Source organism: Solea solea, chromosome 12 (assembly GCF_958295425.1).
Source record: "Solea solea chromosome 12, fSolSol10.1, whole genome shotgun sequence".
NCBI lineage: Eukaryota > Metazoa > Chordata > Actinopteri > Pleuronectiformes > Soleidae > Solea > Solea solea.
The window spans coordinates 3,673,485-3,698,196 of NC_081145.1; the positions used below are offsets into that span (position 1 = coordinate 3,673,485).

Genomic DNA, 24,712 nt, shown 5'->3' on the forward strand with positions numbered 1-24,712 from the left:
AAAGCTTTATTTATAAAAAGGTTGTACACAGCACTAAGGCTTATAAATAACATCTGGATATTTTTAGGCTGTATACAGATACACAAGATATGTGTGGATATAAAGCTGGACACAGGTTGTTTCTCTGGACTTTTGATATGTTGTTTTTTTCTTTTAATATGTGTGTGGCAAAACATGTGACGGCACCATGACATTAAAACTGAAGTGCATTAAACTGGAAATCACATATAAATCACATAAAAATGAAAATATGGAAAATGCCTGCTTTCCTAAACAAAGTAAATGAGTCATTATATAATAAATAATGTCACATATTATTTAACTCTGTGACTGTATCGTGTAGTATATAACCTACTGCACTGATGTATATGTAAGTAAACATGTACTCATTCCATTTTCATTTTATTTTACTATCATTACAGAGATTCATTCATTTAAATTTATCTAAGTTTTAGGAATTTGTAGATTATATTATTTGCAAATTATGTATAGAGATCATAAGAACATTTTATTCAATATTAACATGTTCTTTTTAATAATACTGTTATATTATTTTACTCTGCCTGTAAGGTGACCTTTGTGCTTTGAAAGGCATCTAAAATATGAAAATGTATTATCATTATTATTATTATTATTATTATTATTATTATAATAATAATAATTATTATTATAATAATAATTATTATTATTATTATTATCACCGAAAAATAATATAGAATATAGTATATAATACAGTATATAAAAAGTCGTTATGATTTCAAAAGGACAGAGATCATAAAAAGCAGATGATGGAATGATCCGGAATCAGTTTGTAGAATAATCTTGAAAGAAAAGTCAAATAAACTAAATCTAATAGTAATATAATTTTCAAAAAGATAATTGAAGCCAAGATATTGAGAGAATATAAGTGTCTGCTCTCTTTTGTGTTGTTGTGACTGGTAAATTATGATGTGTGTAACATTATGAAATGTATTTGATTGTGTTTGTATAGCACCGATTCATAACATCAATTATTATCTCAAGGCACTTTACGTGGTATAAGGTCAAGACCTCAGAATTATTACAGAGAAACTCAACAGAAACATAAGGAGTGAACACTTGGCAACAGTGGAGAGAAAAAGCTCTGACAGAACCAGACTGAGAGGAGGGAGAGAAGAGGGAAGGGAAGGAGACTTTGGTGAAAAGAAGAATGGAAAGGAGAGAAGAAGATAGAGGAGAGATAGAGACCAGTGGAGAGAAAAAGCTCTGACAGAACCAGACTCATCTGAGAGGAGGGAGAGAAGAGGGAAGGGAAGGAGAGTTTGGTGAAAAGAAGAATGGAAAGGAGAGAAGAAGATAGAGGAAAGATAGAGACCAGGAGCATTTCAAAAACCAATAACATTAAAAAATGTGACCCCTCAGAAAAGGACAAGCTGTAGATGAAGGGTGGATGAGGATAATATTAATGTTAGCAGTAATGAGTAGCTATATCATGTATATTTGATAAGCTGTTTTAATTCTGATCTTGTCCTATTTGTTTTTTGTCATCATGTGAAATATTAAGACAATATAAGATTGTTCTTCTTTCTGCTCCTTTTCATTCATGTTTTGGTATTTTCTATTTGTGTTTATTTGTTTGAGGAAAGAATAAGAATAATAATAATATTAAAAATGTGATCTGTCGTTGGCTAATTGTTGTGTGATTGTCTTCCCACAGAATGGTGGTGTGGTCCAGAGCTATGTGGACGGCTGCTGCAGGACATGTGAGTGTCAGGCTTTTCTTGGTGCTGCTGGTGTGTGGCTTTGAGCTGACAATCAGAGGGGTGAGCGTCTTGTTGCCTGGCAGTGGATGGTGCTTTAATGGCTGAGTGGTTTTTGGGGGTGAGGTCTGTTGTAGAGGGTGCAGTATTATCACTTTATTACCCACAATCCCTGGCTTTCCCAGTTTGTACCGGCATCTTCTGCTTATATGCGTATCCATGAGCCAGCGCAGCTCAGATAAGAGGAGTAAAAATATTAGATAAAAAATGAACATGAAATAGTCGTTACTAAGTTGTTTGTCATGTCTGCTTTAAGAATGATGAGACATTGCATGTGTCATGGATGATATGTGGATGAAACTTTCAATAAACTTGCTCTGGTGACGTTTTCTCTCTCTGTGGATTTGGCAGTGCAGCCTCTCCCGCTTGCCTGCTTTAGCAGTGACCTTAGCTTGCAGTCTGGCCAATCGTGGTGTGCCATGGTGAGCGTTTTGACCAATGGGGAGGCGAGATGGTGCAGGGGGTCAGTCTTTACCCTGCTGCGCTGCTCTTTAGAGTACATGAAATGAACTGTGCTTCCTGGCTGGCTGCCTGGAGTGACCCAGACAAGCAGTGGAATCCATGTGCTGGCCAGCTGCACTCTTTTCATGTGTAACAGTAACTGTGTTGTCTGAACCAAACATAATGTTGTATGTGTGTGTGTGTGTGTGTGTGTGCGTGCGTGTGTGTGTGTGTGTGTGTGTGTGTGTTCTCTTGGTGTACTGGACGGCTGCAATCCTGATGATGCTCCCAGGTTCTGGAGTGGGTGTTTTACCATTTACCGTTAATCCTCTAACTCCCACTGGTAGTACTAACTGTGACACAGGTACCACCGTCTCGTACTGTTTCCACTTACACTGACTCCCCTGGTGCTCAGTGACTCATTCACGTGCACTTTCAACGCGGTTGAATTTGTCTATTTTTGTGTCTGTGTGTCTGTTTATTTATCTTCTTTTCTCTGTGGTTTTCCTTCAAAACACAGTATATACTGTACAGTTGGGTCCAGATATAGATTTGGACAACGACACACATTTTGTAATTTTGTCTCACAATTCACCACCTCAATGAATTGAAAATGAAACAATCAAGATGGGATTAAAATGTGGACCCTCAGCCTCAACAAAAGAATTGCATTAACTGAATTATAAGCCTTTTTATACATTATTGTTCATTATCAGGGGCACCAAAATAATTAGACAAACCAAATTTTATAAAATCCTTGTTTTAATCATTTAAAAGACTTCAGTAATTCCCTTGCAGTCAGTTACTGAAGCCTGAAAACTATAGTCCGGTCTCTCTCCTCCCGTTCCTCTCTAAGACCATTCAAAGGAGGTGTTCAAACAGTGGCCACTCCACTGAAACAGCTCTGTTGTCTGTGACAGAAACCTTAAAGAAGCCAGAGTGGTAACTACATCCTTGGTACTCATCCTGCTCGACTTATCAGCAGCATTCAACACGGTTAATCACCGTATCCTACTGTCCATACTGTCAAATATGGGCATCACAGGAAAAGTACACTCCTGGTTTGAATCCTACCTCACTGGGCGATGGTTCAGTGTGTCCTGGCTCGGTCACAAACGTGTTCTTCCCTCGCCACGATGACAGAGAAGCGACGTCTAGCAGCTTTTGTATACATTCAGAGCAGCTGTCTCTAGATTTTCATTTTCAATAACTTGCTCCGCGGAGCTCCCCCAGGCAAAAGTCACCATTACTGGAGAGCCATCACTCTTGGAAAACCACAACAAGCATGTTTTTTGACAGATTTTCCGTCCCTCTGCACACGTTGTCCGGATCATTGGTCTGAGTGGTTGTAGGTCCGTCCAATTGCGTACAGTGGCATTTTGATGGCGCTGGAGCCGAGAGATAGGGATTTCTATGTAAACACAATAAACAGATGTTTCGCCGACCAACAAGAGGAGATCACTGGATATGCAAGAATGTCGTTGATGTATTGTCAATGCTTAATGTTGTATCAGTGCTGAATTCTGCTGAAATGAAGCGTTGTGTTCCATCATCTGGCAAAAAGAGAGTATGGAACGACGACGGAGCCGGTGTGTGGAGTCAGACACGTTGACTAAAGTGGACGTGTATCACTTGTGATGCTGATACTGCACCACAAGGTTAGAGAACGGTGGTCCTTACAAATCAGACAGGATATCATTCTTCTTGGTTGGTGTAGTAAGCTTCTGTGTCAAAATGATAACACACTCTCTGGCAGGTTTGTCCATTTAAGATGGCACAATATGGCCGCCTCTGTATAGCAAGGCCCTTAGACTACAAAACCAAAACAGGCTTTATTAAAGTGGTCATTAGGGTCCGATAGGATATCTATATCACAACCTTGAATATTTAACAATAATATCAGTACAATATGATCTGTTTATAACCTGTTTAGCTGTTAAAAACACATTTTTGCTGATGCATTTACCATCTCGCTATTACCAATAATCTCAGAAACAGTTGCAGACAGTTGCAGTTCTCATTCACGTCCTAGTCACATAACAGTGGTGGTAACATTTCTCTTTACAGCATCTTGCCTTTGTTTAGTGGAGAATTTTAGCCATATTTAGGGTTTATAGATCTTATCAGAATGAACTTTTTTCTTTTCCCAATATCTAATCCAGGGATTTTAGACCGATAGTGAGTACGGAGTCAACTCCAGTTGTTTTCATCAGAGAAGTGAAGGTGGTGGATAGGTGTTGTGTCCCAACAGTCAGAGACCGGCTAACAGAACATTTTACCAGATCCCCACAGATCCAGGGAGTCGTGGAGGTGAATCACTGCTATGAAATGTGCTCACAGAGAGGAGAAGAAGACGGCGGCCACAAGCAATGGATTTTGTGGTTAACTCTCAGCAAATAATGGACTCAGACTAGATTTACCAAGTCTGCACAGCAACGTTAACACAGCAATTATATTCGTTACACTATAGTAATGTGACATTTGTTGTCACAAAGCCAGATTGTGTCCATTTGTTTTCTTCCAGTTTCTTAAAAACTTTCAGTGACTAAAATGAAGGGAAGTTAATCAGGAAGTTGAAGATGTCAGGATATTGCAGGTCTGGAATAATGTCCTCTCTGGCTGTTTTCAAACTCATAAAAAGCACGGGGGGGGGGGGGGGGGGGGGGCAGTATAAAGATCAAGTTTTGCTATATATATATTGTTCAGTCTCCATGGATTTAATGTGTAGTGAACTCTGACAGGTTGAATCTAGTTCTGGTCCTATTCATTTTTGTTGTATCTTAGGCTGCCAACATGGCGGTTCAGAGAAGGTGTCATGTGACGTCCGGAGCTCTATTGGCTCATTAGCTGTTATAAACTTATCCAAACATACTTATGGTTAATATATTCAGTATTTAAATGTTAAAAACCAGACTTTTAATATAATATACACAGTATATGATCTGTGTTAAGGTAACTTGAAAGAGTAAATAAGCTGAAATCTAACACTCTGAAGCTGGCGATATCGTCGTCTCTTTTCATTGCATTCCAGCCTCGTACTGAGTTTTTTTCAACAGGCGTTGATTGGTTTTCAGACAAGGTTAGGCTCAGGCCAACAGCCAATAGGTTAGGCATGTACCTCTGCTGTGAGGAATGTGCCCCCCATCACTCACCTGTCAATCAAAGCAAGATCCTACTGCTGGGCAACAAAAGGCCCTTTTCTAAAGACCTGGTTCCCTTGTGTGTGTGTTTTTGTGTATGTTCAATGTCAATGTACAGTATGTAGTTTTTTTCTCATTATGTGTGCAACATGCTCGTCATATGTACAGGTAAAGAAGACGGTAAGACATGCAAGCGTGTGGCCATTCGGACGACCATCAGAAAAGATGACTGCAGGAGCAATACACCGGTAAATGCTCGCGTAAAATGAGAAAATAAAGCTAAACATCACTTTCTAAAGGTCTCATGTTCTTCTCATGTTCCACCTCCTCTCTCCTCTCACAGGTCACAGTCTACTCTTGCGATGGGAAATGTCCGTCTGCCACCATATTCAACTTCAACATCAACAGTCACGCCAGGTTCTGCAAGTGCTGCCGCGAGAGTGCATTACAAACCCGGTCTGTCACACTCTACTGCTCTCGCAATGCCACAGTTGTGGAATACAACTTCCAGGAGCCTCTGGACTGTTCCTGCCAATGGCACTAAAACAAAAAAATAATCAATAAGAGCATAAAAAACGAGAGGAATGTTTGAATCAAGGGATTTGAGGCATCAGGTTTTTAGTATTGATAAGAAAGTATGAAAATCAGCCATGCTTTATTTTGTATATCACTGTAGTACACTTTATAACATTGGCCATGAGTTGTAGTTATAACTTAAAGGGGCTATATGTAAAATATGTACAACAGCGTTAAAATGTTTTTAGTGTTTAAAATGCATATTGCAATCCCAATTCAAATGATCATAGAGCAGGGGTCTCAAGCTCAGGTGACCTGGGGGCCACTGAGTGTCCAGTCTGCTCAGTATGAGGCTGGTCAGGAGAAAAAAGACAAAACGTGATATTAAATGGCGGGCCACATGAAATTGATTGGGGAGGGCTGCATGTGGCCCACAGGCCATGCGTTTGAAACCTCTGTTGTACATAGACATGAACATGGACCTGCACTTGTGTCACACTGTGTTCATAACTGTCCCACTAACCTGTTTTATTAGTTTTCACATCAGCAAAAGGCCGACATTGAGTGTGAAAGTGTTAGCACATGATGAGAGGAGAAGACAAGGCGACAATAACTGACTGTATAACATTATATATGTTAAATATGCACTGATAATGTCTTACACATGATCGGTCCCTGTTTTTCTCACCTGTTGCTCTCGTATTTCAGTCTATATTATAGCACATCTCAAAAGTAGACTTGCTTTGCTGCTCCACTGCTCGAGATGTTTTTGAGAGGGGTGCTGAGGGTTTTTAAGTTTAAGCTGCAGCTCACTGTGATCAGGTAACTCGCGTATAACCTGAGTTTGCAGCCTGCAAATGGAAATTGAACAAATTGGCTGCACCATTGTTATCACTGAAGCTAGTATTTCAATTTTCTTAATCTCTAAGTCATTTTATGACTTAGATTATTACATTTCTTACATATAGCCTCCTAAGAGAAAGTGAATATAAGTGATGTAAGTTTGAGAAAGATTGTTGTTGTTGTTTTTAGTAGTTTTGTCCATATTTCATTCTTTCTTTTCTTCGTGCCAACTCACACCGCTTTAGTACTTTTAGGTGATGGTGTAATGTCATTTAGAATTTTGTCCTACTGCATATTAACAGTTGTTTTTTAATTATTATTTTTATATCCACTGTTGGGGTCAAACACTGTATGTGGTTAGAAGTGAATTAGGAATAAATGTAGTCTTTGTACAAATGAAAGTGATACAAGTAGCCTCTAAACAATTAAAGAAGAGATTTAACAGTATCTTTGATGTTTTTTTGCAAGGCTGCTTTTTCCTCACGGCGTGTAATGAGTCCATTTTAGTTTGTCTTCACTTATTACTCTCAGCTGCTCATCCTTGTTCAGCATCTCGAGGTGCTGACACGTGTTTGTCTTCCACCTCTGGAGGGTTATTGCTGTGTGGGAGTCACAACTTCACAACAGAACCCCTCAGTGGACTCAGCTCTCTGTGTCCGTCTGTCCGTCCATCATGTCTCCCCTTCACATTCCTGTCATTCCACACGGACCAGCGCTTCCACCACACCCGCCTTCTGAGCCAAACCATTCTCACCGCTGAAATGTTATGAACAATTTGCAGCACATGCTTATTTTTAGAGGTTACATGAACTCATTGAGGGGAAAAAAAAGAAAAACATGGACCTCATCCGTGCTGTCTGTGTCTGAGTGGCTGATCACATGATGGAGGCACATCTGAAACCTCTGCGTCCCCTTCCATCTCTGTGTCCCACCTCTCTTCTCCTCAGGAGCCCCAGCTTTGGAGTAGCCATGGCATTTGGCCATTTGCCCGTGGTTGCCATGGCGAACTGCTCTTATCCCAACAAAGAGGCAAACCAATTTGGGCTTAACTCATATACTCACAATCTCTCCCTCTCCCTCTCCCTCTCTCTCTCTCTCCCATACACGCAGGAGGAGTGCGTCTCCTCCACATAAGGACCCTGCTTCTACAGGGACGCAGCCACTGAACTGTGAGTGCGCGCTAAATTCAAAGCCTGGGCTCCTCAACTTAAAAACGCGATTTATTTATTTAGTTATTTAGTTTCAAACTAGTGAAAGTCTTAAAAGAATGTTCAGAAATGTGTTGGCTCTCAGCGCTGCGTCAGCGACCCAAATAGTCTGGGGACTTTCCACAGCAGCTGTTTACGCACAGCTGTCTTTGGTTTACTCATAATGACACTCCCGATGGCTGAAGGAGCAGCAAGACTCCGCTGTGTGTCGCCGTGGAAGTGACCGAGTGTATCCAGGTGGATCAGCGGCTGAAGACGCGTGCGCCTCATGACATGGAGTGACACAGCATCCCAATGGGTGGAACGGAGCGTCTGTGGTTATTAGCCAGTTTATGTCAGGTAAGAATGAGGCCTGCTTACATTTAACTCATCAACAGTTGTTGTGTCTGATACTTAATCAGTATGATAAAGTGTATGTACGTGGTTTCACTTTTCAACCTCATCAACCTTGGGATGATGAAGCAGGAGGGCACTTCGCACAGCTCCAGGGAAGTGTTAAAGATCTGTGTGAAGATATATCAGCCTATCCCTATTGTACTTATTGATTGTGCATGTGTATGGCATTACAATTTAACACATTAGAATTAGAAAGGCTTGATTGTAATTGTGCAGGATATACAATAACAATGCGTGTGCTGCAGCTGAAACATGAGTTCAAGACAAAAAAGAGCAATCATAGACGATAGAACCAGTCACAGGACAGGCAACATAAACAGGGTGCATTAGGAACTGTGGTGCAGTTTGTTTGTTCAGATAATGACATTTAGCAAACACTTTATTTTCCATTCCTCAGGTGGCAGCACTGACCTGTGAACAGCATTCAAATCCTGTTGAGGTTGAAATTGGGTTTCAGTCCTTTCCGTCCAGTCAAGATCCAGACAGCTTCAGTGTCACCTGCAGGACTGCGAGTGACCATCTGGTAAGAACACAAGCAAATGTCTCATAAAGGCAAGAGAATGTTTGGCTGAGCTTCATTTGCTTCATGTTTTTACAGGCTTTGACTGAGTTGTTCCTCTTCCACCTCTGCAGGTGTTTGTGGAGCCCATCGATCACTCGGCGTGCTCTCCTGATTGTAAGATGTCTCTGCAACTGGTTGAGGATCAAAGAGGATACAACGTGACCTTGACGTCCAGCAGGAATGATAGCACACTCGAGGCAAAGACGTTTGTCTTCAGTGAGTCTGTGAACACTGAGCACCAGGGACAGAGGGGCAGAAAACATTATTATGGTTATTGTTATAGTGATTATCATATAATATCAAAAATGTTTCATAATTAGAATTGAATCCATTTACGTAGTTTGTTTATCCATTTGCAGACTGGGTACACATTTATTGCATGTTTGTAGAACAAATAACCTGACGTCATCTTGAAAGAGGGTGGGTGAAGAAAAGCAAAGCAAGAAAAGCTTGAGTGGGAGAAAAAAGGCCATTTTTTTTCAGAAAGAAAGTTAGGCTATTCAAAAACTTTCCTTGATGCTTTATTGACCTTTTTTTTGGCAGAAACATGCAAGTAGACGTCCAGTTTGGCATTTCTGTCAGTAGCTGTGTAGCTTTACTAAGCAGGCAGGCAGGATAACTGACAGTTAACATTGCTTCTACTCAGGGCTTCATGTAACAGCAGTCAGTAAAGCAAAAGGCTTTAATGGAACAGAAGTGTTTCCGCCCCAAATCTGACATGAATCTGGATGCAAAGCACTGCACAAACAAGGAACAAGGAAACGCACAATGGCTTAAAGCCTTACATTTGAAGAAGCCACAGAACGTCCCAATGTCTGTTCATTTCACTATGTTGAAAATAAACCTTCAGAACATCATCCAGTACCAGAGAAGTGTCTACGCTATGAAACGCTGGTAAAAGTTTTACTGCAAGTAAAACCACAGCTAATTACGATGAGGAGTTGTTAGTGTTCCAAGTAGCAGCTGATCTAGTTGTGTCATTAAAACCAGGTTATATTGGCCACTTTTATGAATTGATGAAAGTGATTATTTCATTTCATTCAACTGTTAACAGCCAGGGGTTTGTGAAGTCGCTAAATATGCACACAGAAACGGCACAAACTGTTATTATATCTAATGTTTATGACGTCTTCTTTGTTTTTTGGTGTAACGTAGTGCAACTACAGTTTTACATTACATATTACACGTACTACAGCGTTTCCAGTCGTTTCAGGGGGTTCCGTGTGGATGGAGATGTTTCCGTCTGGACGTGGCCTGAGTTTGACATGTTGGTGATAATGTCTCCTCTGTGTCTCCAGTCCCAGTCTCCCTATCTTCCCTTCATGTGCGCAGTACAACCACATCTGCTCTCCTGACATGGAAACTTCACAGACAGCAGATCTTGTCCACCTTGGTTCTACACAACACTCACACACAGTCTGTGACACACACCTTTAACCTGAAGCCCTCAGAGGCAGGAAAGTCCCAGTACACAGTGGGTGGTCTCCAGCCTGGCACGTGGTACAAGGTCAAAGTTGAGGTGACGACGTTGCTCAAAGGGTTAAATGTGATCCTGAAGCAGAGGCTCAGCATCAGAATGGAAACAGGTATTGTACACATGAGCATCATCATGATCATCAGGTAAACTCTGTTTGTCTCTGATGAGGATGTCTGTGTCCAGCTCAGTGTCCCTCTGCTTGGCTGGCAAATGGAAGGAGCTACTACACAGTGAGAAGACAAGGGATGAGGTGGAGTGATGCTCAGCACAGCTGCAAACAGCTGGCAGCTGGAAGTCATCTGGCCGACCTGATAAACCCTGAGGATGTGCTGTTTGTATCGTCTCACCTGCTGAGCCACAACAACCTGCTGCTCTGGACTGGACTCAGTGACCAGCAGGTAGGCAGGTTTATTACATCATCAGACATTATAAGAACAGACACCGTGTTTTTGCATGACCATAAGAAACGATACATTTATACTCTATTTTTTTCTTTTTTTTTAATTTTTTTTATATTTTACTTTTTCAGATTAATACGCATTTAGTCATTTGTAGAGGGATTTGCCAAAAACATGACTATGTATTAGATATTAACATAACAGCCCTGTATGTCTTTACTGTAGACCCTGTGGATTCAGTAGATTCAGATTCAGCTCTGTGCAGAATTGTAATGATGGAAGTTACACAGTATATTTCTGGATAACATTGATTCTGGACCAAAAAAATATGAGTATGAAATAATATATATATATATATATATAAATGTATATATGTATATATATATATAAAAAATGTATATATATGTATCTTTATATAAGTGAACTATAGGACAGTTGTGAAAATAAGCGATGTGCTTGAAATCATAGTAATAAAACCACCACAATGGGCCATGTGATAAACGACTGCTGTACAGAAGAATAAATATAAGACACAATAAATAAAAAACATAAAAGCTCAAACATGAAAATTAAACATGTACAAAAAAAGAAGCAATTGGAGACACATAACATCCTATTTCTTTTCAAAGCAGAACTGAACCACTGAAACAAAACCACTTTTTTCATGTGTAAAATAATGCAACAATAAAAAACACAAAAAGCTAAAATCAAAGTAATTTTGGCTTGATAAGAAGGATTTACTTTACTTATTACAAAAAATGTGTTTTTACCAAAATGCTTGTTACCACCCGCTGCCCGTCAGCTTTAACTTCATTTTCACCCTTGCCCATTTTGCCGTTCACCTACCCGACCTGGAGCAGGACTCTGCTCACCACTCTCCCTCCACACTCCCTCCTCCCCTCCCTCACTCAGCTCTCAGCCCACTTCATTTCGCATTTTTTTGGCATTTTTAAAATCAGACATCGCTCAGCGTTAGCCTCAGAGAGGGGGTTAAGTTATCCTTTAATATGGATACAAATATGTTTGATTTTAGTGATTATACAGCAATGCTGCGTACAGTATTTTGTAGTAATTTATTTTTAAAGAGGTTTGTAATATTTTTAATGTCATTTATCTAATAAGGCCTAATAACTTTCCCTCATGTGTCACCCTACAGGAGGAGGGCAAACCTCTCTGGTCTGATGCTTCTTCATACAACCTGACAAACAACCAGAGGGGCTGTTTTGCTCTTCAGAGGAATGCGACAGGACCAGGATTCTTTCTCACTCCTTTCTTCTGTAACATTGACTTACCCTTCATCTGTCAATACCAAAGTAAATCATTTCTGCTTTACACCCTCACAGAACCACCTCTAATTAGGGATGAGCTGATACAATACTCGGTATCAATATCGGCCCGATTTTGGTCAAAATCACAGAAAATTGAAAAAGACAAAAAATCTGATACAATCCAAACATCATATACATAATGTAGCAAGCTTCACTTTGCACAGAAAGTAATTAAAATGTTCTTTTCCCGTCTTTCACCCTCCAGTTGTTATGATGCTACTCTGCTTTTGTCCCCCATGCACAGTCCCTCAAGTCCCGTCTTCATTCTCCTTTGACCTGGGTCAGGTGACAGAGGAACAGGTCGAGCTTCGCTGGAGTGACTTTTCACCCCTCAACACCCTTGAACACTCATTTGACATATTCCTCCAGTACCAGATGGAGGCAGATGCAGAGTCAGTGAAGAGTGGAAGCAGGACGTCACCGGACAACAGAGGAACAAAGAGTCTGGACAGTGTTAAAAGAATCGTCAGAGTCCCTATCTCCCTGTCCTCCAGAGGGGTCACTGTGGCAGGTTTGTCTCCAGGGAGCGTCTATTTCTTCACCCTGCAGGCCTCTCACCCCACAGGCTTCACCTGGAGCCTGGGACAGACACTGACTGCACACTCCAGTGAGTCTGCTCACGCAATATTATACACAAAAAGACACACACTTGAAATGTTATAATATCCTCCTTCTTTACAGGACCGCTGCCTCCTCAAAACATCACCGTCGGCTCTGTTACAGTCAGTCACATGACTGTTCACTGGACCCTGTCACATGCACGACACACAGCTGCGTGGACATTCGTCGTCCGCTGTGTGGACATGTCTGCGAGGCAAGAGACGATCGTTGGAAGGATTAACATCTCCTGCTCATCGAAGACTGGTGGATCTCAGTCATGCAGCGCTGAGATCGGAGGACTGGCGTCTCACAGGAAGTACACAGCTGAAGTTTACACAGTTACTCAACATGGAATAGAGAGCTGTCGACAAACAGCTGTGACTGCACAGACCGGTAAGTTAGGAACAGGGAGTTTTTTATTATTTCATTATTTATTATTGTTATTGACGATGTCTCAGTGTCCACAACACAAGAACCATGGGGTACGAGTGCAAGCAACTCAAATGTTTATTTTAAGGAATTTTCACAGAACGGGAAAACAAATGAGGATGAGGGTAGGACCGAGGGTTTCTCTCAGGCTATCACTAACCATGAAACAAACCAAAACAAAATCCCTCACTGTCGTCTCTACAAAAATGACATGATCTACTCCATATCCTCTTACCACAAATTAACACTTTAAACAGTCATGAATCTCCAGTTACAGGAAGGATCTGAGAGAGTGGGAGAGTCCAGACGGCTCTTCTCATAATGTGTTCTGGCCGCTGATTGGCCAGAACAGAGGTGGTTTCAACCACAACAATCAACCAATAGGGTGTGCAGGTGAGGGAGAGAAAGAGTTCACACAATACTGGCTCTGTGTTTCTCAGTACAGTGGTCTTTAGACATCATTGTCTTCACTGCACACAGGAAGTGATTTGCGTTACGACATGAGAGATGGTCGGAAACTCAACCTCACGTACCCAGAATTCGGATTCCAAGCTGGCTGCCGACACTGCTGCTTTTACCGATAATAATAATACTGTCGTATTTGTTTCACAGTAAATCAGTCGTACACAGTGTACTTTTTAATTTACACCATGTAGAGCATTGTTATAGACTAGTATTGCTAACAGCATGAGATATGATTGCTTTAACTGACTCAATAACATTGTGCTGTTGTTGTTCTTTAGCGGTGAGGCCCCCCAGTGCTGTGATGGTGATGAGCATGAGGGGAAATCTGACCATCTGCTGGACCAGTCCACTTGATGACCCACCGGATGGTTATTACATCACAGCCCCCTCACTCATCGACCCCAGAGTTTCTTCACTGTGGATAAACCAGTCCAGTCCTAGTGCTGTCTGGATGAATCAGTCCATGTGTGTTGATTTGGGCACATTTACTCCAGGTCAGACTTACGAAGTGGGCCTGGTTGCAGTGATGGGAAAAGACAGGAGCCAGAGAACCAGTGTCTCACACACCACAGGTAAGAGACAAAACTAATGAACTAAGATTGGATTTGTGTCCCTAATGATACTTTGACTTGCGTCGTGTCCTGTCGCTGATGCAGAGCCAGCGTTTTCCATGGTAACTGTGGTAACTGGACGCTAATCACTGAGAGTGAGTGTGAAATTGTACATGTGGCAACATGACCTGTTACCATGGCAGCATAGCACTGCCACAGGGGAGGAGAAATACATCTGAGCCATTTCTTGTTATAACAAGAAAAGAAAATGTCTCGTTGTGATGAGAAATCATTAGCTGAAGCCATGAGAAGGTCATTGGTAGCTTTGGTATTAGATCATTAACTAATAGAGTTCTGGAGGAGAGGAACGCATTCAACTTATCTGGACCCTGAGAAACTCTAGAAAACAGTGTGTTGTTTTTAATCAAAGTGTCATCACATGGAATGACCTGTAACTGCTAACTTAATAATCCTATAATATCCTATAATAACTAATAATATTAGTTATATCTGTCCTTGATGACGAGTGTTGTCTGTGTGTGTGTGTGTGTGTGCGTATGTGCGTGTGTGTGTGTGTGTGAGAGAGAATGGACCATTACATTTTTTTTTTAAATTTTACAAAGGTTATGTTTAGATGTGTTTTTTTATTTTGTGGGTAAATGTTTTTTTTTTATTTTGTTGTTAATCAAGTTAGTTAATCAAAAGTTAATCAAATAAAATTAAACAATTCTGGACTTTTTTTCCTATTTGAGATGCTGATAACCAATATGGATATATTTATGTTTTCCCCTCCGCCCAACTGTGTTGGTCATTTTGTCTCTTCTGTAGTGAAACTCACATAATGTTTAGCCAATACCAGCTGACACTGATATTGTGCATCCCTATCAGAAATATAACATGACAGTTTACTCCATGTTGTTACAGTGTGACAAAGAACAGCTGTGCAGAGTAACACCAGTTACTGTAGCATGTCAGCATCCAATCACAAAAACAATCAAGAGATTACGACATGATATACATCTGTTTTTATTACTTATTTTCTTTTTTTATTTGCAGATCCATCACCGGTCAGAGTGGCACTTCCTCTCTCAGTGGGTCCAAACTCTGTAAAGCTGTACATTCAGCATCCACAACTGGGTCTGATTGATGGCGTGAAAGTGTGTGTGTGTCCTGGGGTTTGTGACACTGAGTGTGAAGGATCATGTGGCTATTCATGTGACTGGTTCTCCCTCCCTGCTGGAGTTCACACTGTAACGCTGCAGGACCTCAGTCCAGGATCACAGTACCAGCTCAGGATTCACAGCTCCAGTAAGAATCACACTGGACCACCTCACTACACAAGCCCCATCAGAACAAGTGAGTTTATAAACACATGCACATGTTACTAACATGTGTTCTCCCCATGTGTATGTGGCTTTTCTCTGGGTTCTCCGGTTTCCCCCAGTCCAAAAACATGGTCAGGTTTATAGGACACTCTAAACTGACCAGAGGTGAGAATGGTTGTCTGTCTGTCTGTGCTGGCCCTGTGATGGACTGGTGACCTATGCCCTTACGTCGTTACTTTATTCAGTAACTAATAATGTAACACGTTGTTTTTTTAATTCAGTAACTCCGCTTTCGTTACCAAACGCTGCGTTACTCCGTTCCTTTTGGTGAGGTTTTACAAAGGCACACAGTTCCCATAACATTTTAGCGATCAATAAAGTTTAATTGAATTGAAAAACAAAGCACTTGTCGCCCTCGAGCGTCCCACACGTAATCAAACACGCGCCATGAAGAGGACTGGACAGGTCAGGGCACGGCATGATGGCGAGCAAGAAGGGGAATATAAGCTTCTCCTCGTGGAGGTATTCACATTATTTTTAACTGGAGAGCAGAGGGAAACTTGTAGACTGTGTCCCGGTTCAAAAATACTTTCTACGGCGAACAACAGCAACAGCAATCCGCTGAAGTACCTGGAGAAGCGGCATGCTTCGACAAAGTTAGCAGCTAAGGTAGCTAACGCAGCTAACGCAGCATCCGAGACCGAGAGTCTCAGCAGCGAGCACACACAGACACACACACACACTCCACCGTTGGCGTTCGAAAAACGGACCCATAGCCAGGCACAACTTGAGAAAACAATAGCACGGTATGTTTAATTGTTTATTTGGATCTCTTTGAGCAATATCAGGCTATTATTCCAAGAGTCCAGTGGTAACATTTTACGGATAAAAACACGTGTTTTTCCCCCTCAGATATGTAGTGGAAAACATCAGTACAGAGCTGAAATGACAGTTAGAGGGGAACTCAATCAATCACCTTTATTTAAATGGGAGCTTTGAAAAAACGTTTTACAGTAACTAAAAATTGACTTTCTTTGTAACATTACTTTTTAGTTTGACTGAGTTACTTTTTTACAAAGTAACTAGTAACTGTAACTAATTACTATTTTTCAGTAACTTGCACAACACTGGCCCTTACACAACCCGGAGTGGAATTACTGTTACTGGTAAAACTTGTGTTTTTTCTACTATTTTATGTCATCACATATCTGCTTTGTGACCTGGAGTAACAGACCTTGCACATATAAGGTCTGTTACACCAGGTCTATTCAAGATGTGCTTGATCCTCACATACTTATTATCATATGAGTTAAACGCATTGACAGCTTGTATGACCAACTTTCAGGTTCTGGTAAAGATTAAGTCAGTCTACCTATAGTTAGTGTGCACCTGCCTCGCACATTTGTTCACACTTACGCTTGCTGAAAGCAAAACTGAACGTAATAGATTTTAGCCTAATACTGGTATGTCGAGCTGTCTTACTCGGACAGAATTATTCCCCTCCCTCTCACTCATCATGGACTCTATCAATGTAAAGAACATATGCTATACCACTCCAGTTCAGAAAGTGCACTTTATAATCTCTGCTGCCCATTTGTGACATTTTTAGAAACCCTTCAATAATCACTGAAAAGCTCATTTTCCTTTATTTTCTTTCCTTATTTTCCTTTTCTTATATTCACATTTGATTGCTCAACTGACTAAGTTCATTGAAAGACACTGCATGTGTCAGACAGTCCAGGTAAGACACCAAACACAATGGAATTACCTATAAATAAGAGGTGTCAGCATCATAATATTATATTCATTAAAATGGAATGACTGTATTGTGGCTCCATTAAGAGCAACTGTTCCATATAAATCCATCATTTTTATACAGTGTGCATGACAGCAACAGCTGTAGTCAGTAAATGATGATTTATGGTGTTCTTATAGACATCTGTCTGTCTGTCTGCCTGTCTGTCTCTCATGACCCCCGTGTCACTGGGACACCATGAGGGACACATTCACTCCAGATGAACTGAATAGATTGTGTTTGTCAGCTGTGGCAAGTGAAGGTCACTGTGACTTCATGTGGTTTATCAGGGAGACCAGGAGGCTATTTCATTACTTTTCAATACAAGGATGAACCTGATTTGAATTAAAGTGTCACTTTGAACTAAAAACAAAAAAAACCAACAAAATCTAAAAACCAGATCTAAAAAAGTAAAATCTCGATTTAATTAGGCATCATATCATAATCCTTAGTTGTGCTGTTTTTTTTGTTTTTTTTTTCACATCCTCTTCCATAGATCATTATTATTCTGTGAATGTTCAAAGGATAATTACAGTGTTGTGTGTGATTTCAGGTCTGTTGCCTCCCAGCAGAGTGAGGGAGGGTGTGGTGACAAATTCATCCATAGAGCTGCACTGGGATCATGCTCCAGGAACAGCCCACAGCTATGAAGTCATGTGCCTCAACTGTGACCATTCACACATGGTAAAAAACAAATAATGATTAGAAAAACAAAGCAGAGTGCCGCTGCTGTTGGCCCATAGACGCATGCATATATAAAATTAAACAAACAGTCCTCCAGTTGAAAACTTGACTCACTTGTCATATCATGTCATGTCATGCTTTTTGTTGGTTTGTTTGTTTGTTGTTGTTTTTGGCTAACCGGTACTTCCATCCTACGACCATTTCTTATACAGTCTATGACTGAGTCATTAAATATCAGTAAAAATGGTGCTCATCAAGGTTATAAGCAATAGGCTACTCAATATTCAGTAATATGTCTTTTTGATCTAAAGAGGCAGTCCATCAAGTATAATTATATGTAAATATAAGCAGTCCTTAAAGTGTAACTAAACCCCTAAACCACTTGTGTGTATGTGTATATAGTAATGTCGTCACAGAAATTACACATGCTGTGATAAAAATAGGTGCAAACACCTTCTACTGCATTCAAATGTGTCACTGGTCCACTCTTCTGTCACCCTGTCTCCCTCTTGTCCAATCAGTGCGAGGCTCTTGTCCCCCACTGAAAGCCTCAGCTATAGCTACATCATTTTTCTCTCTCCACCGCTCACCGGGTGAGCGATTGAGAGGCTCGTCTCACTGAGCACCCCACACAGCTGAAGCTCAGTGTCAGATCTGACTCCCTGACCACGTCCCCTGCACCTCTCCCCACTCGCCCTCCCTCCTCTTCTCACTCCCACTCAGCTCCCAGCTCTTCTTGGCATTTTTCAAAATCAGGCATTGGGTGGAGTTAGCCTTAGAAGAGGAGTACAGTTACCCTTTAGAGGCTAAGACTTAGTTTTGTAACCTTTAGGATATGGTTTTTCTACATTGGATGCCTTTCTCTTGCTGTTTGGATTACACATTTCACTTGCATTTCTATTTTTAAGGAGCAGCTTAGTTGCACAAACTTTGCGGGAGTGTGTATCTAATTTCCCAGTGTACCTTTTAAAAATCTGGCTCGAGTTGTTCCCTCGTACACAGCAATAACTAATGAATAGCAAGAGATAGCATTAATCAGCAGTTGCTTTATATTGATTCTCCTGGTGGCCAGTAGTTGAAATGTTTCCAGGTATCATAATGAATGTGTGTGTGTATATTGTATATAGTGTATAAGATATACTACTACCTACTTTGTGTGCTGCAGGTGCAGAAGGTGTTCAGCCAGCACGCTGTGTTTTCCAGCCTGACTCCAGGCAAACTTTACCACTTTGCAGTGCGAACAGAGAAGGAGTCATTCACAGACAGTTCCCCCATCACCATCAGCATCACTGCAGGTAATCATGCAAATGCACCGCACACAGCTCATTGATCTTCTGTAATAATTATAGGCGTGTATTGTTTTCTTCATGTGCCAGCTCCCAGCCCAGTGGAAGTGTCTCTCATCAATAAATCCACATCATCTTTACATATTGGTTGGAGTATGGTGAGGGGAGTCATGAGCGCACTCATCCTGTCAATCAAAAATAGCACATCCAATCACCAGCTGATCATTGATCATCAGGAGCTCAGGTCAGGCAGCAAACAGAGCATGACGTTCAACTATACCAAACAAAAAAATCATTGCAACATTGATGTTTTTAAATCTTCTGACTGCTGGAGCTGAATGTGTTCTCAGATCATACAGATTTAATGCTCTCACTCCTGGAAGCCGATATACAATAGATGTGATTTGTACCAGTGGGGAAAGGAAGAGTAAACCAGCTACGCTGATCCTCTATACAAGTAAGTTTAAGACTTTAAGGCCCTGTTTAGACCTGGTATTAATGATACGCTGCATAATTCTAAGGTCTTGACCTTACTGCCTTATGTAAAGATAATGTATGTTATGAATTGATGCAATACAAATAATATTGAATTGAATTGAATTTGCATCAGAAGTCGAGTGTTGGAGTGACATCACCTGACAAAAGCCATTGTTGGACAAACCAGTGGATAATAACAATGAGGGTTATAACACAGTATTCCATCATGATATTGCGATATATACATTGGGATATAGTGCAATATCACTGGGATATAGTGCATATATATAGTGCAGTTTCACAGAATTTCAAATTAGACAGACATTAAATTAAATATATTATCTAAAATGAATCTAAAAATTAATTTTTGAGGATGCATTGAGGACTGACTCAGACCTGTACCTGGTGCCGTTCATGTCACTTAGGACAGCCGTTAACATCAGGGCTGAACAGGTTCTGAGACATTTGTAGTGCCAATGCTGCACTAAATTCTGGTTAATTACACAATTTATGTCCACATGAGCAGAAATAATATTTTGAAACCTGGCACAACATGAATATAAACTCACAGTAAACACACACACACAAAAAAAACTTTTTTGAATTAATTTAAAACCAATCCTGAGATGTCTGCTGCATCTGGGAAAGTCTGACCTCTCTTATTTCTATCCCCCATGATAACTTGCGTTAATTACCTGTCTGAAGCAGAATCAGCATTTTAAAAGACACTGCTAGACTGCTTTACTGCATATAACTATTACATTAGAACACTGCAATGCAACAGTGGCTATGTTTTTATGGACACAAGTAATCTGAATAAAAGCCTGAACAACAATATGTCATGTAAATATGCCAGTCCAGAAACTGATCCAATACAACGCGTTCATATAAACATTCCATCCCATAAAAGAATGACGAGGAGGACAATGAGACAGATAGTAGACACAGCGTATTATGGGATGGGGGGATGACCTGAAGAAGTGGCCTCAGCTAACTTACACTAGCATATTTGCCACATTCGCTACGACTCAGACAGATAGTGATGCTGTGAATAATCTGAAAAGAAAAAGGCATGTTAGCATTTTCACAGCAATAAGATCAGCTGTGTTTCCTTGAAGGAGGTGGGACACGGTCTTATTTATTTAAAGGCAGACAAAGATCCAAGCCAGAGCACCAACCAAACCAGGGTTTTAGTTTCAACATCAGGTGAAATACAAACAGCAGGAAGTTGCCTTAGTGAGGACACCCCATAGACATGATGCATTCCCTAGTCCCTTACCCTAATCTAAACCCAATTCTAACCCTAAACCAGGCCTTAATAAGAATAATGAATAAATACTAAAATAAAGAGAAAGATATATAGATAATCCTTTATTTGTCCCACATTTGAAATCTGCTGCAGCAGCAAAGACAGTAAAGGTAATAATATGAATAATAAATGTGTATTTTCACATCATCATCAAGTTCTCTTCCAAACCTCCCTCGGTATTATACTATGGGAAACGCCCTCTGCGTGACCAATCAGACCAATCAGCTCGAGATGCACGGGCCAGCTCGCCCCCCTTATAAGCGCCCTGTGTGCTGCACCCGCCATTATCGCTTTCTTCCACCGTGAAGATCACCAAGCTCCTCAGCTGTCCTGTTTTGAGATTATTCCTGCTCTTCCGACGCACCGTCAAGGTAGTCACCGAACGTGAATATTCTATATTCAGCATTGCAAACTGTTTTCTTTTCTTTCCGCTGCTTTCGTTGCGAAAGTGGTGTGTTTTTACCGCTACGTTAGCCGTCAGGGTTTTTGGCGTGTGGTATTTTTTCTGTGACTGACCATCGAGGTTGGTTATGACTACCACTTCCTCTAAGGGGACATCGGCCAGCGCAAGGTGAAGGACGTCGAGTCCCGCCCCTGCCCAGCCTCCCGCGGTTTTGCAATTTCGGGGAGAGACCCACATCCTCTCTGTATTGCTTGTATGGGAGTCCAACACGCTCAAGCGTCACTCACGGTCTCCGAGTGCTGCCAGCACTGCAGCACCATGCTAGTTGGAGCGGCGCCTCAGAGTTTCGGCCACTTCTAAGGCCGACCCCTGCCTCTCTGACAGTGCGGCTAAGCCAAAGCCGGCTAAAGCTAAAGCCAACGCAACCTGGGATACCCTCCTGGAGGATTTCCCGCTGCTGTTCGACCAGCTCCTCGACTCGGGGGGAGGTCAGTGAACGGGACCTGGAGCTGTTGACTGTTTTCCTGGCACTCAAACATTTTCTGCCTCTACTGGGAAGGTGTCATGTGTTGATCAGAGCGGACAACACGACAGCCGTAGCCTACATAAACAGGCAGGGAGGCAGAGTCTGATATTATGGAGCAGCGAACACCTGCTATCGTTTTCGCATCGCACGAAAATGCACAGTGTCCTCTGTTTTTCTCGTTAAGAGACCGAGACGCACCGCTGGGTACGGACGCACTGGCACACCCGTGGCCAAACGTGCTGCTGTATGCATTTCCCCCGCTCGGCCTCATCACTCCGATTCTGATCAGAGTGAGAGCAGTTATCACTAATCCTGATAGCTCCTCACTGGCCCAGCAGACAGTGAATGGCAGAGCTGATGTAGCTCGTCCACAGCCGGCCATGGCCGTTGCTATTACGTGCGGACTTGGTGTCACAAGCGCCCGGGCAGATTTTTCAGGGTGAATTTACATGGGTCTATTCAATGCGCAAGGGCGCCATCCACATGTTCATTATATGACGTTAAATGGCGTGTGTTTGAACGGTGGAATGAGGCTTAACATGTTGTTCCATTTCAGTGCTCTGTCCCGGAGGTGGTATGCTTCCTGCAGGACTTAATGGACGACGAAAAAGCTTTTTCCACCATTAAGGTCTATTTGGCCGCTGTTTCAGCTTGTCATGTGGGTCTTGGAGGTGCACCTGTCAGGCAGCATCCTCCAATTAGGAGGTTTATGAAGGGTGCACGTCGCCAGCGGCCCGTGCCTAAACCTCTGGTCCCGTCATGGGATTTACCCACGGCTAGAATTTGCTGATTTAAAGGTACTCTCCCTTAAAACTATCCTGCTGCTGGCTCTGACTTCAGCAAGACGGATAAATGAGTTAGATGCTTTGTCTGTGCACAACTCATGTCTGCAGTTCTCCGCAGATTATGGGAGGATGATACTGCGTCCTAACCTGGCTTTTGTGCCTACGGTTAGTGATTCTGCCTACAGCTGTTCCACACTTGAGCTGCTCGCTTTTCACCCACCACTGTTTGCAGGGGAGGATGAAAAACAAGTTAATGCACTTTGTCTGGTGAGAGCTTTACGCATCTATGTGGACAGGACCAAGGGATTCAGAAAGAGCAACCAACTTTTTGTGTCCTGGGCTCCTTCTCACAGGGGGAGGGCCCTGACGCGCCAGCGCCTGTCACACTGGGTGCTGGAGGCTATAATCTTGGCTTACGGGCGTCGTGGGTTGCAGCCCCTGGGGAGGCTTCGGCCCATTCTACCAGGGGCATGGCCACCTCATGGGCCCTGTTTAGGGGCGTTTCAGTGAGGGATATTTGTGCCGCTGCCAGCTGGGTATCCCCACACACGTTAATTTGGTTTTACAGGCTGGATGTGACCAAGATTCTCTGGCTCATTCAGTTCTGAGTGTGGGTTCAGGTTGATTGCGTGCTAGACCCTGGGGAGGGTTTAGGGTGTCGACCCACCACGGGTCGAGGCTTTGTGGGCTTCGGAGCATGCAAATCCGGGAGTGGGCTATATCTCCCATAGTGAGATAACGAGGGAGGTTTGAAAGAGAATGTTAGGTTACTCACGTAACCCCGGTTCTCTGATTACCGAGTGAGGTATCTCACAACACTGCCCTACTTGCATAGGTGGGGTGGAAGAAATGCACTTGAGAATGGCAGGTGCAGCGCACAGGGCGCTTATAAGGGGGTGAGCTGGCCCGTGCATCTCGAGCTGATTGGTCTGTCATATGACAGACATGGTGTCATTGGAGCTTCCATGATCGGTCACGCAGAGGGCGTTTCCCATAGTGAGATACCTCATTCGGTTATCAGAGAACCGGGGTTACCTGATTAACCGAACGATATTGACTCTTGAGATTATGAAAATAGAATAGACTATACTGGTTATACATTAAGTAACCAGAACATATATATATTATATATAATATATTAATATTTTCAGTGTAAACCAGGATTGCACATGAATAAAATACCATGTCTCATGCTATGGCAAATCTTGTCTCCAGTTCCAGGGGAACCACAGGATGTAACTCTTTCAGAGCACGCAGTGACGTCGGTGTTTGTCACATGGAGAGCACCGCCTGGATGGGTGGAGGGCTACAGGGTGAGTCATGGACTGCACGTGACCGTCTCTGTCCACAGGCTGCGAGACAAACACTCACTGAGACTTATTGTTTACATCATAGTGACTTTTAGACAGGTGTGTGTCATGATGTGCCATTTCTCTTACACTTGCATTACATTACTCAAGGATGAAGGAGGCCACTTGCATCAAGTTGTGTGCTCACCTGCTGGTTTCTTAGCAACCGCTGACGGCACATGGCAGGTTGAGTTACCAACTCTTAAAAGTTGCATGACTCTTTCAGAGCCATGGCCAGAAGCAGTGACAAAGCACAACACATGCATACACAATAACAACACAAAACAAAAAAATCACATGAATAGGGAAAAACTCAGAGTTGATGGTTTAATGGCAAACTAAAAATCAGTTGATTAAACATTGATTTTTTTTTTTTCCCTTAAGCTCTAATAAGGACTGCAAATACTCTTTGATTTTTCTCAGCTTGGGTTTGGCCTCCTGTCCGTGGACAAAAAGTCATGGATTGAGGTGATTCTCCAGGGAACGAGCTATGAGGTCAGGGATTTGATCCCTGGCTCAGACTACGGTGTAAGCATTCAGAGCGTGTTGGGTTCAGACACCAGTGAGGCCGTCCACAGAGAGTTCAGCACACGTAAGAGACATTCCCACCACATAAGAGT

At 42.0% G+C, this 24,712-nt stretch overlaps 2 protein-coding genes across 11 annotated transcripts in view; both read left to right on the top strand.

Annotated features, from left to right (window-relative positions):
• The window catches only part of otogl (otogelin-like), a 44,320-nt gene extending 37,134 nt beyond the window's left edge, over nt 1–7,186 (top strand). For 4 of the 6 annotated variants that reach the window (XM_058645839.1, XM_058645840.1, XM_058645843.1 and 1 more), the window contains 4 exons: nt 1,697–1,742; nt 2,533–2,604; nt 5,549–5,628; nt 5,724–7,186. In XM_058645839.1, coding sequence (XP_058501822.1) covers nt 1,697–1,742; nt 2,533–2,604; nt 5,549–5,628; nt 5,724–5,924 — 399 coding nt within the window. In that variant the 3' untranslated portion in view covers nt 5,925–7,186. The remainder of the gene's footprint in view (nt 1–1,696; nt 1,743–2,532; nt 2,605–5,548; nt 5,629–5,723) is intronic. The other 2 variants (XM_058645841.1, XM_058645845.1) reach the window with 1 other exon arrangement.
• Nucleotides 7,187–7,900: 714 nt separating this feature from the next.
• The window catches only part of ptprq (protein tyrosine phosphatase receptor type Q), a 63,332-nt gene continuing 46,520 nt past the window's right edge, over nt 7,901–24,712 (top strand). For 4 of the 5 annotated variants that reach the window (XM_058645893.1, XM_058645895.1, XM_058645897.1 and 1 more), the window contains exons 1-16: nt 7,901–8,286; nt 8,741–8,866; nt 8,977–9,121; nt 10,204–10,491; nt 10,566–10,780; nt 11,937–12,093; nt 12,353–12,715; nt 12,790–13,101; nt 13,881–14,174; nt 15,210–15,509; nt 17,827–17,957; nt 19,123–19,252; nt 19,334–19,487; nt 19,594–19,700; nt 23,959–24,056; nt 24,516–24,684. In XM_058645893.1, coding sequence (XP_058501876.1) covers nt 8,242–8,286; nt 8,741–8,866; nt 8,977–9,121; nt 10,204–10,491; nt 10,566–10,780; nt 11,937–12,093; nt 12,353–12,715; nt 12,790–13,101; nt 13,881–14,174; nt 15,210–15,509; nt 17,827–17,957; nt 19,123–19,252; nt 19,334–19,487; nt 19,594–19,700; nt 23,959–24,056; nt 24,516–24,684 — 3,034 coding nt within the window. In that variant the 5' untranslated portion in view covers nt 7,901–8,241. Of the gene's footprint in view, nt 8,287–8,740; nt 8,867–8,941; nt 9,122–10,203; nt 10,492–10,565; nt 10,781–11,936; nt 12,094–12,352; nt 12,716–12,789; nt 13,102–13,880; nt 14,175–15,209; nt 15,510–17,826; nt 17,958–19,122; nt 19,253–19,333; nt 19,488–19,593; nt 19,701–23,958; nt 24,057–24,515; nt 24,685–24,712 lie in introns of those variants that run through there. The other variant, XM_058645896.1, reaches the window with a different exon arrangement.